This window comes from Euleptes europaea, chromosome 19, assembly GCF_029931775.1.
Source record: "Euleptes europaea isolate rEulEur1 chromosome 19, rEulEur1.hap1, whole genome shotgun sequence".
Lineage (NCBI taxonomy): Eukaryota > Metazoa > Chordata > Lepidosauria > Squamata > Sphaerodactylidae > Euleptes > Euleptes europaea.
The window spans coordinates 3309618-3326495 of NC_079330.1; the positions used below are offsets into that span (position 1 = coordinate 3309618).

General features: G+C 51.0%; 1 protein-coding gene across 1 annotated transcript in view; it reads left to right on the plus strand.

The window, feature by feature from the left end:
* The window catches only part of CASZ1 (castor zinc finger 1), a 206000-nt gene that overhangs the window by 141191 nt on the left and 47931 nt on the right, over positions 1 to 16878 (plus strand). Inside the window, exon 3 of the mRNA XM_056865103.1 lies at positions 11155 to 11736. Coding sequence (XP_056721081.1) covers positions 11155 to 11736 — 582 coding nt within the window. The remainder of the gene's footprint in view (positions 1 to 11154; positions 11737 to 16878) is intronic.

Sequence of the window (16878 nt, forward strand, 5' to 3'; positions counted from 1 at the left end):
GGTTCTCCACTTAATAATCTCAACATTTGCCCCCAGCCCTGCAGTTGCCACTCAAGAACTGCTTCTACTGTCTTCAGCGCCCTCATTTTATTTCCCCTGGCTTGTAACCAAGAAGTAGTTTCATCTGAGTTGGCCCTGAACAAAGCAGGAGAGCCTCAGAAGTCTACCTGGTCTTGGTCCTTGCAGACCCTAGAGATGTCTCTGAGTTATGGCATCTTGACCAGGCCTCTTTCCCGTGGTGGATCAGAGAGGCCTCACGTCTTAGCCTTTCAGGCTGTAATCCCCTTAAAACTTGACAGCCACTTCCCACCCAGGCCGACTCCCAGAATCTCACAGTTGTAAGCAGTTTGACAGTGCAGACAATGGGGGATGCAGAATCTCTCGAGAAGGGTCCTTAGTACACACGAGAGATTTGCCCAGCACCTATCCAGCTCTGTTTCTTACTAGCCTCTCATCGCTCCATGCTCAGGGGGTGGGGGGGCTTGCAGCCGGGGCAATGCACAGTTAAAGCAAACTGGTCTGCGTTTAGGCCGGCTGACTCCCAGTGCAGTCTGCCTGCCTCTTTCTCCCTTGGCCAGTTGATATATGACATAAATTAGGCCTCTGAAGGGGGATACTGCATCCTTAAGAAGAAATATGTCCTCATTTTTCTTAAACACCGTTTGCACTGAGTGAAATGTTTAGAAGGGACGCTGAGGGATAACTTTATTTCTTACTAGGGAGTTCAGAGCCGTTCAGTTAAGCTCATAAAACATTGGGAGTAAGGAAGCTGACAGTCTTCCCGTGCATTAGAAAAACCATTTTTCATCTGGGTGGAAGTTCGCCCCAGGCCAGGGCCTGGGGTTTACCAATGGGTATTTTGGGTCTGGCGACCAAGTTGGGAACAGGAACTCAATCAGAGGCAATCTCTGGGGTTCACAGGCCATCCTGTCAACAAGGAGATAGCTCGGAAATAACTGATCTCACTATGTGCAGAAGCATTTCGGAGAGGATGGAGGACAGAGTCTCCCCAGAGAGCTCTATTTTCACCCCCGTTGTGTCTAGGCAGTGAAGTGGGAGTGTCAAGGAATTAAAAAGGACAGAGGGCAAGGACGTGGTGTCTCAACCTCAGTGGTGGTTCTAATCCCGCTTGCCAGAATCCGGCCGCTCTCCCTCCTAGAGACAAGAGCAGAACTGGGCTCCCAGAATCCCCAGCTCCAACTCATAGGTCATAAAGATAATTCTCAAGGAGGCTGACTCCCAGAATCTTTTGCTCTGACCCGTTAAGTTGATCCTTGAGTGGTCCATCGGCCTATTTTGCTATCTTAAAACGTGTGAGTTCCCAGAAGTAATATGGGGGATGGTCACCTCTACCACCATTTCCCATGTACTCGTTTTTGAGGCATTCCCAAACTCTTGCCAGGATAAGTCCTAAGGAAATAAACAGTTTGGGTCATCAGGTATCGTGAAGTAGAACCACAGTGGTGGTGGGGGGGGGAGTTATAAGATACTCGGACCAGAACATCAAAAGAGCACCGTAGTGCCAGGATTTCGCTGATGCTGTGAACAAAGGATATGCGCACCAAAAGGACCTTGTGGCCATGCGCTCATGTATCATGTCTTTCCTCACCTGTTCTCAAAGACTATCCCTCAGTTGGCCATAGGCAAGGAAGTAAGAGGGGGGAGGTGAGTCAGAGGAACTTGTGCCTGCACTAATGACCTCCTTTTTTAGAACCTCAAAGGTTGGCTTGCAAGGGAAATGGAACTTCCCACTGAAGGATGAAGGTATCTGTGAGGAAGACAGTCATGGGGATGCCTGCTCCCCCACTCCACCCCGAGTTAACCTTGCCAGGATTTCCCCCCTAAAACAAGGTGTGTGTTACAAATGGAGATCTCTCTAGCTTAGATTCCTTCTCAGGAAGCCAGAAAGCATAAGCCCCCTGGTATGGGGTCCCCCGGGGCTTCAAGGTTACCAGGCTGCAGGTAAAGCTCTTGGCAGATGATGCAAAATGCCAACCACGGAGGAGACTCCATCCCTCCTTCCCCCTTCTCAACACCCCCTTTTTTTCCTGACGCCAAAAGATTTAATATTTGTTTGAAATGAGAAACAGTTCTCAAATGAATTTGGAGAGTCGGGGAATTAATGTCAACTCACCCCCCCCCATGCGTATACACACAGACAAACTTACCAGTTTTCTCTCTCCTCTCCCCCCCTTTCAATTTCTGAAGCCTCCTGATTTGAATATTTATAAATATCAGTAAATTATTTATTGTAGCAATCTGCTGTGCCATTTCACCCATCGCCGTTAACACTTTAGGGTTCTCTCTCTCTCTCTCTCTCTCTCTCTCTCTCTCTCTCTCTCTCTCTCTCTCTCTCTCTCTCTCTCTCTCTTTCTCTTGGGATTAGGGGTGGGGGAGCTGAGCGGGGGCAGGGGAAGATGTGGAGAGGGTGCGTGTTTGTGTGTATGCACTCTAGGTGTTGCCCAGAAGGAATTGCCACTGTGTGCCGCACAGCCAGAAAGGAGTTTCAAAGGACCCTTTGCTTTAATGTATATTACCTGTAGCGAGAGGGTCTCCATCTGTGAGCGTGTGTGCGTGTTTTCTGTGAGTTTGGGGTTCTTGCAGAAGTGACTGGGGAAAGTGGGAGAATTGTCAGGGAAGGAGACAAAAGAGAGTTAGAAGGCTGTTTGTCTTACTGCATTACTGTCAGGTGTAAAGGACATATGACCAAGGTTAAATTCTGCACTTGAGAAATGCTGGATTCTGCAACTGCGTGCAGATTGTACACCATTTGTACATCTTTGCTTATTTTTTACAAAGTTTTCTACTTCTTTGAGTCAAGAGAAGGGGGGCAGAAATCCTGCCCCTTCTGACCACTGGAAAACTTCCTCAGTCTCTCCTTTGCCTTAGCTTTACCTGACCCTCTTATCAAGGGTGTCTTTGTAGGTAGGTAGGTATTTATTATTACGGCATTAGCCAGAAAAGATACAAACCTTGTCAATAAAACCGATTACATATATCTTTGTAGCTTTAAAGCAGGGGTCCCAAACGGGGTACCCATGGGCGCCATGGTGCCTGCTGACTCCTTCCTTGGTGCTGACCAGATGTTTTTAGAAAGTGGGTGGGGCCAGGTGGGGCTTTTGCCCAGCAGTGTTCCGATCAGCCATTGGAGATTTCATGGGCTGTGCCAATTTTTAAAAAATGTTTTGGTGGCAGCTGCCACTGCAGCACAGGATCTTTGCTGAATGACTGAAGGTGTCTGCAAGGAAATGTTGTAAACAATAGGTTCATTTCAAAAGGCCCCTGTTCAACAGAGCATCTAACTGAAATGTTGAAGAGTTACTATTAGAGTTATGCGTGACCTCACTCCCTGAGATTTTGTGCTTGGCTCCGCCTCTTGTGGCATCCATTTAATGGTTTTGCCTACCACCCTGTGTCAGGATTTCAGAAGGGGCAGTCTTAAAAAGGTTGGCGTCCCATGCCGTAAAGGTTAGCAGCTTGCTTTTTGAAAAAGAAGAGAGAATCTGACATTCTCCTGGGACTGGATTCTGCACCCTGTTTGGTACTTGGGCGGGGTGGAATTGCGGAGTGGGCCGATTCCCGCCAAGAGGCCCTTTTGTGCTTTTTGATCGGTGGACTCTCCTGTCTGCCATCCACAATGCTCTTTTCTAAAAGCCTTGAAAATGAGAACAGTTCGAAAAGAGGGAAGCAGAAGGGATGGTTAGCGACACTGCTCCAAGGTCAGTCGAAAGAGACTGTGTTCCACTAAGCCGAGGTCATCTCTTGAGCTAAAAGCAATAAAATGTTTTATTGATAAACTGGGGCGGGGGGAGATGATAAAACATACAGAGTCCGCTCTCGTGCTGTGCTCTGGATGCTGTTGGGTGGTCATAGCTGACATTCCTGAGAACCACCTTCCCTCCCACCCACTCACCCCAAAGTATAAAATCCAGCTGGACTGGTTAAAGGAAATTCTGGTCTCCTCGGGAAAGGAATGGGCTTGCTCTGGGGAGTGTGAGTTACATTCAAGGCTTCACGGGGTTCAACAAGTTTCACGGAGAGCGTTTGGAAGGCCGGGCCTCTCTCATGGCATCCAATTCTCATCTGCTCTCTCCTAGCCTCCTTGTCCAGCTCTTCCTTTCAGCAACAGCAGGTCTTGAACTCAGGGCTTTGAATTAAAAAAAACCACACGAATTCATAGCACAACTCTCCTATGGCAGTACCATCACGTTCATTTTCAGTTTGAAACAGCTGTTACTTCCATAAGTGATCTGAATCAGCTGGACACGCACTTGGTTTTTCTGCACCATTTTCCTTTCTGTTCATCAGGGGAAAAGAAGTAACCCCCACCCCCCCGTACTCAACTGGCTTCCAAGTCTGACCACGTCATTTCAAGCTGCCTTAAGGAGTAGAAGCATTGTTTATGTTGAAACAAAATTTGAAAGCAGCAGTTCTCAGGGTGCTGAATTCTGCACCCAGCTTCAAATTCTGTGCATTATCTGAAGAAGTGAGCTGTAGCTCACAAAAGCCAGAAATTTTGTTAGTCTTAAGGTGCCACTGGACTCTTGCTCTCTTCTACTGCTAGTGACAGACTAACACGGCTACCATCGTGATCTACACATTGCACAGTGTGGCCAGAGAATCTCGGAGGTCAGGAGTCAAAATGCGGCTTGGCCCAGATGGATCCTCCTTGAAGAGGCCCAATCGTCAGCCTCTGGTCCCGGTGCCTAATAGCAACATCTCCATTCTTCATTCGCATTTCTTTACTGAAGACATTTTTAGCCTGCCTTCCTCCTAAAAGGGGTCATGCGGAAGCCCTCTCTCAGCATGTCTAAAAAGCAGCAGAAATGGGCACAGCTTCCAAATCCAAATGCGTGCACAGGTACTCCCCCCCCATTTCCTCCTTCATCCGCCCCAAACAATGTTGTAAATAATTGATTGGATGAAACCCTCGCAGCTCCTGGAAAGCTGGCACGGAGGCCCCCCTCCAGAGCTGAGCTACTCAGCTGGGTATAAAATTCTTCAATAAGAATATGAAAGTTCCATCTGTTCAGGGTTTTTTGTTTTGTTTTGCTGTAGTGGGGTTTTTTCCCCTTTTTTTGCTCAGCCCTCTGAAGTGACAGTTCTTGCAAGCTCTCCCCCCCCCTCCATCCCCTCCATACTTGGGGTGTCCTTAGCCTTCCCCAGGGGCCACTCATCTAGTCTAGAATTACAGTGCCTTCTCCAGAATCCCTCAAAGAGTTTTTCCCTTGTACCTAGAGATGCCGGTGTCCAGGTGGGACCTGGGGATCCCCTGGAATTACAGCTCGTCTCCAGACTACAGAGATCAGTTCCCCTGGAGAAAATGGATACTTTGGAAAGTGGACTCTGTGGCATTGTAGCCCACAGGTGTCCCTGTCCTCCCCAGGCTCCATCCCCAAACCTCCAGGAGTTTCCCAACTTAGATCTGGCAACCCTACACCCCCCAATCTCCCGCCAGTGGCCGGAGGGGTCCTGGCAACACTTCTTGTGCCTCTCAATGAGCTTTTCCTCTCAGGGCCTTCCTTCCCCTGACTTCACGATCCACACCTCAGGGAGATCCCCACTCCTCCAGTTTGTCTCTTTGGTCTCCTCCATCCCTTCAGAAATAGACTTTTAAACCTTTCAGTGTGCACTGGCAAAGCATTTTGTGACCTGCATAGATTATGCAAATTAAACACATTTGCACATATTTGTATAATTGCCAGTAATGGTGTCACCTGTTTGTTAAAAACTCTGCTCAGAATTCCCACCCAACACCTAAATACACACACACAGCATTTGACATTCCATTATCTGTGACCTCCGTGCTTGCAAGCCTTGCGGACTAGAAACTTACTTTGAAAAACAAAAACTTCAGAGATTCTCAATACGTTGTATTCTGTGCTTAGACTTCTTCCTTGCAAGGAGCAATCCCAGAACATAAACTGACCTGCTATGGGGAGGGGCTGTGGCTCAGTGGTGGATCATCTGCTTGGCATGCAGAAGGTCCCAGGTTCAGTCCCCGGCATCTTCAATCAAAGGGACCAAGCAAGTAGGTGATGTGAAAGACCTCAGGCCGACACCCTGGAGAGCCGCTGCTGGTCTGAGTAGACTATACTGACTTTTATGGACCAAGGGTCTGATTCAGTAGAAGACAGCTTCATGTCTTCATGTGTGTTTTCAGGAGATGATCCAGTCATGTTCTCCAGTATTCTGGCACTAAAGGAATGTGAGGGGCTATCTCTGGGAAAACCTCCACATCTAATTTCAGCATCTATGACCCAGGCAGCAATTTCTACCATGCCATTTCCTGCCCTTTCTCAAGGAGAGCTAGGAACTTTTAAAGACATGAACCTGAGGGTTCTTTAAGTTTTCAGGGGCTTTTGCACAAACTCGGGGCTATGGGCTCCTTGGGACTCCCCTTCTTCCCCGTGGCCGCCGCACAGGGCGGGCATCTGACATCTTCCTTACCGTGCAGCTATAAACGTTCAGCGGTATTGTTTTCACAGGAAGCGTTCAGTGTAAATACAGCATGTGGGAGAGTTTGTCCTGGGCAGAGATGAAAAAGCCTCCGTGACAAGCTTGGGTTATAAACGGCTTCCTTAGATTGATGGAAAATCAAAACATTTCTTTTTGGGAGAAGAAAATCAGGGGGGATGTTTACTTAGCCTGGAATCTTTACATAGCGCTCAATGGAGACCAAGGCCAGGGGGGATGGGGGAGGGAGAGTTGACGTGGGGGGTGGGGTCGGTGTGCCACTTTTAGGTCCCAGGGGTGAGGGCTCCTTACCCAAAATCCAGGCATCAGCTGTACTTCAAGGCAGTCTTTAGACAAACAGCAAAGTGTGTGATAATACCTTAGGCTGCAGGCGGGGTGGCCACTTTTGAATGTTCATGAACGTAGGAAGCTGTGTTCTGCCGACAAATATTGGCCATCAAAGCTAGGTAGAGCCCCCATGTTCAAAGCCAGTATACCTTTGAGTACACACACACATGAAGCTGCCTTATACTGACTCAGACCCTTGGTCCATCAAGGTCAGCACTGTCTACTCAGACAGGCAGCAGCTCTCCAGGGTCTCAAGTAGAAGTTCATTCATGTCACCTACTGGCAGATCCTTTACTTGGAGATGCTGGGAATTGAACCAGGGGCCATCTGCATGCTAAGCAGATGCTCTACCACTGAGCCATGGACCCTCTAAATGCTCCCCAATGTAAAAGGCCTTTCAGCTTCCCATACTCCAGTGGCATCACCATCAAGTCTTGTGCCCGGTGGAGAATTGTATGGAGGGCGCACAAACTTACACACACACACACTGTAGCTTTCCCAGAGATCTTGTTCTTCATCTGCACTGGCTTTCCCCCTCTGGGCCGTTGCAGACAATGGGGAAATTTGGTGCTGGCAAACAGGAGCAAGTTGAGTCAGCTGTATTTTACCTCGGTCGTGGTGTGTGTTGCCTCACTACCCTTGCGCATGATCTTCCCACACTGCCCGGGCCTCCGTCGGCTACCCTGCTGTTTGGATTGTAAGCTCTTCATGGCAGGGACCTGCTGTTGTTTTCTGCACAATATCAGATTATTATCATTATTGGCAGGGGGAAAAAGGGATAGGCTGTCAGGGGGTTGGGACCTCGGAGCAGCGCCTTTGGAAATCCCATTTTGGAGCAGCAGATCATGAAGGAGGTTATGCGTGGGTGAGAGAATCTGGCACAAGGGCCACAAGGCCAGGACTTTGAACAGGGGCAGAACCCCAAGTCTGAAAGCTGGGTTCAGAGGGGGGACGAGACACAGGCTGTGCGGGATCGTTCATTTCTTCAGCAGCACGTGGAGCTTTGCTGTTGTCCGGTCCCCTCTTCCTTCGGGTAAATATTTATAAAATCACTTGGCTGTCTGGATTGTGTGTGTGTGTGTGTGTGTGTGTGTGTACACACACGTGCTCGGCTGCTCCCCTCTGGAGTGGAGGGCCTGGCTTTCTCCCTGGGGAAAGTGCAGAGGGATTGGAATGAATGAGGCCCTGGCGGACGGAGAAGCGGCAGAGCCGAGAGACGCCTGGTCGCGCTGAGGCCGGAGGGCGCCTTCTTCAGGGGCTGCTGATAGGATACGACGCCTCCTTCTTGCCCGCAGCTGCCGCTGGCCAGCAGGGCACGGGCGGGCCTGCAGAAGAGGTCCGTGGGCAGGCCTGCGCGTGGTGCTCTCCTCTCCCTGTGCTGAATCATCAAGGGCCGCCGGCTGCCTCGGAGGGCGCTGTCCGAACCGTTCTCCTTCACCTAGCCTCCCTGAGCCAGCCCTCCTCCAAAGCACATGGCCGGGTAACCCCCCTCCGCCTGCCTGGTGGGACCGGCGTTGGCTCTCGCTCCCACCCACCTTAACCTCACTTGACCCCCTCCTCGGCTGTAGCCCAGGGGAAGACTCACTCCTAAGTTTACAAGGCCTTGGCTGAGCTCCTGGATCAGCTTGGGCCCGGGAAAAGCGGTGACGAAAGGGTGACCTGGATTACCCCAAGCCGGCAAGGATGCCAGCAGGTGTGAGAGCCAGGCAGCGAGCGTGTGTGTGTCCCCATCTCTGCCGAACCTGGGTGTGTACAGGGTGTGTGCTCTTGTGTGAGTACATGGGTGGGTGTGCAAATAACACAGGTGTACGTGTTTTTGTTTTGCCTTTATCTGAGGATCTGATGTTTGTGGGTGAGAAGAACAAAGGGAAGTGGGCACTTTGGTTTGACAGAGATTGCAGACCACCCACTTCGAGTGGGACTTGTTATTGGTTTGGTTCTGTCTCCCTGTCACTTTGCAAAGCTGTTCAGTTGCCTCTGCCTCGGCTCTGGTCAGCTTGGATTTGAAGGCGTAGGACGTGTTGCAATAAATCAGCTCCGCATTGAGTGTAGATGAGCGAGTCATGGTATCCTTGCCTGAATCCTGGGGTCTCCAATAACAGCAAGCAAAGACATAATGAGTAATCTTCAAGAAATGCCCAGAGCAACCGAACGGCATTTCAAACATGATTCCAGACTTGTTCTCAGCAATGCCTACCTGGGCCTGCCATGATTTGCAACCTTGTGCCAGTTGCTCAGGCGTTGCGGCTGACGGCTAGAGAACGTTTGAGCGTCTCCGTCTTCCTGCCATGCTGGAAGGGGTGAGAGAGGCGTTTGTTCCCCGCTGGCCCGCGTTCAGTGGGCAGCGTGCAGCCAATTGGTTTCCTTTGCTGCTCTGGACGGGAGAGCATGCCTGAAGCTGTCAGCCACTAACGCTAAGCAGCCCGCACTGGCTGCTGGACAGCGAGTCTAAAGTTTCAGGCTGTTTGCATTGGGCTGTCATCGTAGAGGATTAGGGGTTGTTACAATTGCTTCTGGGAGCACCGCTGAGGGTCTGACAGAGAGCCACCCGCTCCTGTGTCTTGGGGCCCAGGCCACAGAGACCAGCAGGGCCTGGGGTGGGGGGAGGGCATAGGAGGCAGGCAGCCTTTTAACCAGAGCAACATTAAGAGCCTCTTTGGGGCAAGGCAGAGGTGCCTTTCTTACCTGCCCCCCTTTCCCTCGCATCTGTTTTTCCTCTGCAGCCGCTGTGGATAAACAGTTGGGGGCTGCAAGGGTGGGGGGCATTCAGAGCAAGTGCCAGGGGTATGACAAAGTATGAAGGGGGAGGGGGTTGCTCACCTAGGCAGTTTGTTGGCCCGGAGCATCCCGAGGGTTGACTCACACGACTCGTCAGCATCTCCTCTTGGGCAGCGGTACCGATTGCCCTCACTGCGCGGGAGCTTTATTGCATCTGATGTTAGGAGCAGAAAAAGAGGCGCCATGTGATAGAAACCAGGAGCTTCTTGTGGGAGACAGCTGCATTTGGCACACCGCAATAACAGGGCACTCTGGATCCAGGCTCATACAGCAGCGGAGAGGGGCTGACCTCTTCATTCTTCCCCTGCTGTTTGCGCCCAGCGTCTGGTCATTGGAGGTATCCTGCCTCTGGAGATGGAGGTTCTGCTTTTATCCATTGCACCTGGTAGACCCCGGCCTCCACTGTGAACTTGATTAATCATTTTCTAAAGCCCTCCTGGTGCTGGGATTGGGGGAAGCTGGAACTGTTAGGCTTTTTAAAGTCCAGGTTAGTGAACAGCTTAACCTATCTGGCTCCTGATATCCTTGTCTTCTTTAGGAAATGTCACATTGTAAAAAGCCAGCCCCAAACCAGTGAGATCTTTGAAGAGGGAAGGAGGGACATGGTGGAGTGTTATATTGGTGGTTCTTCATGTTCCGCTTGCCTTCATCTAGTGGTTTATTTATCAAAAGAGAGGGACATGGTCATAGTCTCTTTCTGCAGGAAATACTATAAAATGGGGTTGCTGGTTCAGACCTAAAGCCCATCTCGCCCACCATCCTGAAAAGGTTCTGTTCCTTGGGCTTTCTTCTCAGCATTTGGAACTTGGGGGGTATACTGCCTCAGGGCATGGAGGTTCCATTTAAGTGTTATAACTCATAGCTGTTGGGAGAACCTGCCCCTCTAATTTATCCAGTCTTGTGAGTGTCGTGGAACTCAGAGGCGAAGGGCTAAGGCAGAGATACGACTCCCATATCCGGACCTATCAATCCAGCTCAGGGGTCGCCAACGTGGTGTCCATGAGCACCATAGTACCCGCTGACACCTTTCGCCTGGCATCCACCAAATGTTTTTAGAAAGCAGGTGAGGCCAGATGGCGCTCCTGCCAAGCAGGACTTCTGATTGGCCACTGAAAATCTGATGGGATGTGCAGATTAAAATAACATTGTTTTTGGTGGCAGCTGCCACTGTAATGTTGATTTTATTCTCACACAAACCTTTTTTCTCTTGTCCTCGGCACTTGGGCTTCCTCTGCATGTGTGTGTGTGGCTCTGCCTCCCGTGACAGCCGTTTTAGTTGTTGCGCTCACCATCCTGTTTCAAAACTCCAAAGATACCCACAGGCTCGAAAACATTTGGGGACCCCTTGCTCTGGCCACTCCAGCAAAAGCTCCCTGAATCTTCTCAGCCCACATTCTCAGTACCCCACCTTGATCACGTTAATTGGCCTCGGAGAAAGCAAGTTGTTTGTGAAAATGTTTGGGCTGGACTGGAGGTGTGTAAACTTTATTGCATATTCAGGATTATCTTCCTAACGTCAGTTCTTCCTCTCTCTCTCTCTCTCTCTCCCCCTCTCTTGTCCGTCACCTTCAGCTGAAAGAACTATATGCACTGACGCAACCTCAGGAAACACCAAGATGGCTGCCAAGCGCAAAGGTGGCCTGAAGCTAAATGCAATCTGTGCCAAGCTCAGCCGCCAGGTCGTCGTTGACCACAAAGGACCCGAGCCGGCGCAAACCGACAAGGCTCCCCAGGGACGGGGCGGCACCGGCGGCAGCAAAAAGGAGCTCCCCCAGCCTGGGGGGAAAGAGCCGGGGGCCGAGTTTTTGGAGGGCACCGGGTGCGTGCAGAAGATTGAGGAGGACAAGCGGAGGGAGGTGATTGAGAAGTGGGTGAATGGGGAGTACAGCGAAGAGGCCTTGCAGGGGCAACTCAAGAGCAAGGAAGGGAAAGGCTCCGAGGGTGCGGAGGTGCCCCCCGAGGGCGTGTACATGGTGCAGCCCAAAGGTTGCAGCGACGAAGAGGACAACGGGGAGGAGGCTGAAGTGCCACGGGGCACTCAAGACGGCAGCTTCCTGGACGAGCGGGACTCCGATGGGTCTCCTTTGAAGGACGAAGGCTTCCGCCCCTCCCGCAGTGAGGTTGGCTCCAAGCTCAGCGGAGGAGCTCCCCTGGGTAAGGCTGCGTGTAGTGGGATCTCTTTGACTGTTGACGGATGTTGACTCTCTGGACTGATGCTGCCTCCTGGCAGTGGTATTTAGAGGTGTAGACCCTCCACATTCCGAGGCAGTCAATCTCTGAATACCAGCGCCAGGAGGCACCATCAGGGGAAGGCCTCGGCCTCTGTGCCCTGTTGTTGTCCCTCCAGAGGAACTGGTTGGCCGCTGTGCGAGACGGGAGGCTGGACTAGATGGACCCTCAATGGTCTGATCCAGCAGGGCTCTTCTTTTGAGCCACCAAGAGGCGCCATAATTGGGCGAGGCTGTTGGGCGGTGTCATTTTCCTAAGGGATGACTTGATGGGTGGGTTTGGGTCTGATTGATCACCAGGGTTGGGATCAGGAAGGAGCTCCACCTATCCCCCACCCCTGATAATACTGGCCTGTCACCCGGCTGGGGGAGGTATGTCTCTCTCCCCTTCTCTGCCTTGGCTATGGATCAATATGATTAACATAATTTTGATCTGGATATTTGGAGTATGTGGCTGGACTGGATAGATGGCTTCTTTATCCTTTCAGGTATCATGACACCATCATTTGAACCCATAGACCGCTCCCCATCCCATACTGTGTACCGTGTGTAAAGCACACATGAGTGTAAAGTGGAAATATTTAAAATGGGTAGAATTTTAACATTAAATTTTACTTCATGGATATCCTACTTTTTGCCCTAGTGGTGGACCCAAAGTGGCTTACAACCTTCCCCGCTTCTCCATTTTATCCTCACAACAACCCTGTGAGGTAGGCGAGGCTGAGAGTGTATGTCTGGCTCAAGGTCACCCAGTGAACCTCCTTGGCAGAGAGGCGATTCAAATCGGGTTCCCCAGATCCTAGTCTGATGCTCCAACCACCATTAAAACAACAAACAATCCCTCCTACGTTTATAATACACGACTGCAGGCTCTATATATCGATGGTAGAGGAAAGAATAATACAATAATACATATTAAAATGATTTAAAACATTTACTGTAACCACGACATCCAGGACAGCAGGACAAGTTCATTAAAAATCCCATAGAAACTTTGCTATTGAAGCAGAAAGGTGGCATGTAAATCTTTAGAACTGATAAACAGACGTATCAAGTTAAAATAAATTAGAGATAACAAAACACGTGCAACAGCAACGTAATCACTATCATCAAAGTGCCCAAATTATCTTTTTTCTTTCTTCCATTCGATTTTCCACAAGTGTGTCGCAAATCCAGGCGTCTAGAAAGTTGCTACGGTCACATGTGTGCAACGTGTACAGCCTTAGTGTGCAAAAGTAGATGTGTACAAACTCCCGATGCCCCCAAGAAGCGGCAGCCAGCAGTCTCTCTCTCTCCCTCCCCCTCTCTGGCTTGCACTGCAGTCCCTGTGGCGGCTGGTGCTCCCTGTTGAAGGTGAACGGAGAAGGAAGAGTGACGTGGTAGGGTGGGGAGAGATTAGCTGGCACGGGGGGGTGAGGGAACGGTCTCTTTGCCTACCTGCCCCTGGAGAGGCATTCTGCCACCTGCCACGGCCTCCCTGACAAACAGCCACGGCGCCTATAGCAACACCTCAGTCTGCTGCTGCTCTGGCTGGACTCTGTGGACAAACTGGATTGGCCTGGCCAAAGCAAGCTTATTGTAACAAGTTCCTTCCTTCCTTCCTTCCTTCCTTCCTTCCTTCCTTCCTTCCTTCCTTCCTTCCTTCCTTCCTTCCTTCCTTCCTTCCTTCCTTCCTTCCTTCCTTCCTTCCTTCCTGACAAATTCCTGACAAATTCCTGACTGAGCCTGGTACGACAAAGAGAATGAGCTGCCACTGGGAAGGTCCCTGGTTCAAGTCTTACCTCTGCCACCAATTCACTCAACGGCTTTAGTGAACCACTAGTCCCCACCCCCCCAACCGCAGTTGTTTAGCTGTTATTGCTGACTAGCTAGCAAAAAACCAAAATGGATCTTTCTTGTCCTTCTCTCTGTTTTGGCATGGTGGGCGGAGACCCCTCCCATTTTGAGGGCAATCCTATTCTCTTTGCTGCCAAGTCCAAATCCTGGCTGTCCAAAGGCCCCCTTTGTCTGAACTCACTGGCACAGCCTTTGCAGCCTAGATAAGACAGAAGAGACCAAGGTTCCCCGGTTTGCAAGGATGGGGAGTGGGATGTCAACATTAACTTGCCTGGTAATATGGTTGGTTTATGATGACTCATCAAGAGAGGCAACAGTGTGTGTGTGTGTGGGGGGGAGTTATGGGGAAAGTGAAGAGGCAGGACAGGGAAGAGGGAGAAACTGGCCCAGTCCATGCCCTCTGTTTTCAGCATGACTCTGAAAGCCACTGGGGTGTGTGAAAAGTGGCCACTCCAATGCTGCTGAGCCCCATGTTGGTGCTGGTTCTTCTCAGACAACCCAGAGCACCCCTTGAGAACTGTGTTCTTCCAGCAGTCATGCTGAAAACAGAACATTTGAACCCGGCTCCAGTGAAGACCATGGAGGGAGGGGGTCTGTCCAGCAGTTCAGACTCCTCTGGGAAGCATCCAGGAGGTGAGGTATGGAGGCCCACCTCCCGACTGCAAGAAAGACCATGAGGGAGGGGCGTGGGGAGAGCCAGGATGCTGTTTCCAAAGGAGTGGCTTTGGATTGCAGGCAGCTCCCATTCAGAACTGACTCCCCAGGAACCCCAGAGGAGAGGGCATCCTTCCAATGAAGTCTTAACTCCATTCAGGTTTAATAACTTTGCTCGACACTTGGCCCTCCTTCCTACGTCTCTGACAAGTCGCTCCCCCACCCCCATCTCGAGGCTCCATCAACATTTCAGCCTTTTGTGTGTTGGGGGGAGGCTAGCCTCCCTCCCTCCCCCCTTGCCGTTAATAACGCAGCCGAAACTCATCTCTGTTCATCTGTCCCTTCCCTCTTTTCCAGCCTCCGTGAGTTCAGTGGCAACGCACATAATTATGCATATAAGATATAAACAGAGCTGTTTAATTATCCTTCGCCACATCAGTGACAGAGTAATTAACAAACATTGCAAGATCAATGAGGAAAAGTGTGACCTTCAGCTTCCTTTGATAGGAAAGCCCTTGTCTTTCACTGGCACAAGGTGATTGAGCTCGGACTCCCCGCTTAAGTTTGTTTTAATTCCCCCCTCCCCTCCCAGATCCGGCTTCCTCAGTTGGAATCTGCAGTTGCGCCCCCAAAAAATATACGGTTAAAAAGTGCGGGGAAGTCTGGAAGGAACTAAAAGCAGAGAGCCAGTCTGCAGGGAATGAGGAAGCACCAGATGGCAGTGCTTTTTTGCAACATGCTTTCTTCGTATGTCTAAATTGACAAAGGATCCCACCCAAACGGTGTGGCAGGTTTCAGGCAGTAGGGAAATTCACAAAGGACCAGTCAATGGGCACTCTGCCGAGAGATCTCAGAGTGGAGCTTCCATATCCCACACCTTTGTCACACATGAAGCTGCCTTATGCAGAATCAGACCTTTGGTCCATCACTGTCAGGATTGTCTACTCAGACTGGCAGTGGCTCTCCAGAGTTATCAGGCAGAGGTCTTTCACACCACCTACTGCTTGGTCCTTTTAACTGGAGATGCCGAGGATTGACTCTGGGACCTTCTGCATGCCAAGCAGATGCTCTGCCACTGAGCCAAACTGGGAGCGAAGAGCAGGAGACTGTAATTTGTCCTGTAGGACTGGGCTGCCCACGGAAGTCCTGGGCTCCCTGGACTCTTGGCCTTATCCTGCATGGCCAGACCAAGGCCCGGCCTCTTGAAAGGAGGGTTCCACAGGCCATATTGTGTAAAGCAGACAGCTGTAATGGCACTCCCAGGGGTCATGTCTTTGTGTATTCCGTTGGAGCGGCTGTGTTAGTCTGTTGAAGCCAAAATAGCAAAGGGTCCTTTGGCATCTTGAAGACGAACACCGCTATTGTGGCACTAGCGTTCATGAGCGCACTTCATCAGATGCAGGAAAAACTTGCCTTTGCATCTTTTTGCTTGCTCGTTCCTTCTGCTCCTCCCGGCTTCCTCAGAGGAGCATCTGGTTCCCAGGCAGTCTCCCTTCCAGTCCTGCATAGCTTCAGCATCACTGGCTTTCCGTTCATTCTCTGGAGAGGCACACAGTTCATAAATCCTCATTCCTCCACAGGTTGCCCGTAGGCCTCGGTGAGCCTGCCAAGTCCCCCTAGGGCCTCTTTCTCTCCCTGTTCTCTCTCTGTGGCCCCAGCACTCTTCTCTGCTGCTGGTGGCAACGGCCAGACACCTGGTCCCGTCTGCCAGTGCAGCTAACAGTTCTAAAGATGTGTGCATTATGGCAGCCGCGTAAACCCTCCGGCTCGCCAGTGTTTTTACTGGTCTGCCTGCTTCTACATAACTATCTCAGTAGCTTTACAACAGCCTGTCAAGGAAAAAGAAGGGACTTCCATATAACTTCTGACCTCCTTGCCTGGAAGCGATTTTCACTCTCCGCAGACAGCCAGGCAAGTTGGCATTGGGGGGCGGGTGTCGTTTCAAAGCGGCCTAGCTGTTCTCCAGCCCCCAGCCCTTTCCTACCTGCTTGTCTTCAGGACATGCCCAAGGGGCTGCAAGATGGTGGCAGCCTCCCAAGACTTTTCCAAGCTGTGGCTTTCCTCAGGGGTCAGTTGAGTTTCTTCCCCCTGCCTGATACCTTTAAGCCAAGAACTGCCGCAGTCTTCTGACTTGTAGCCCAACAGACAGATGAGGGGCTCTCAGCTCTGAACCATGTCTTGGGAGGGAGACAGGCCTGAATCCGAAGGGCAGATGCAAGCCTTACCCTGATCCTGGTGGGTAAAGGGGCATATTGGACCCTTACTCATGGGTCTGCAGCATGAGCCCCTGGCCTTGCACATAAGGAAGCAGGACCAAAGTGAAGAGCCAGCGCTAAAGGACTCCTGCCTCCAGTGCCTGCTTCCCAATAGCAGCGTTGTGCGGAATGTCTCCCTTCTCCCCCATCTGCACCTCTTCTGTCCCAGGGCCTTTAGCCTCACCAAGAGAGTGGCCCCACAGAGAGCCAGCGTGGTGTAGTGGTTAAGAGTGGTGGTTTGGAGTGGTGGTCTCTGATCTGGAGAACCAGTTTGATTCCCCACTCCTCCACATGAGCAGCTGGGGCTAATCTCGTAACTGGAT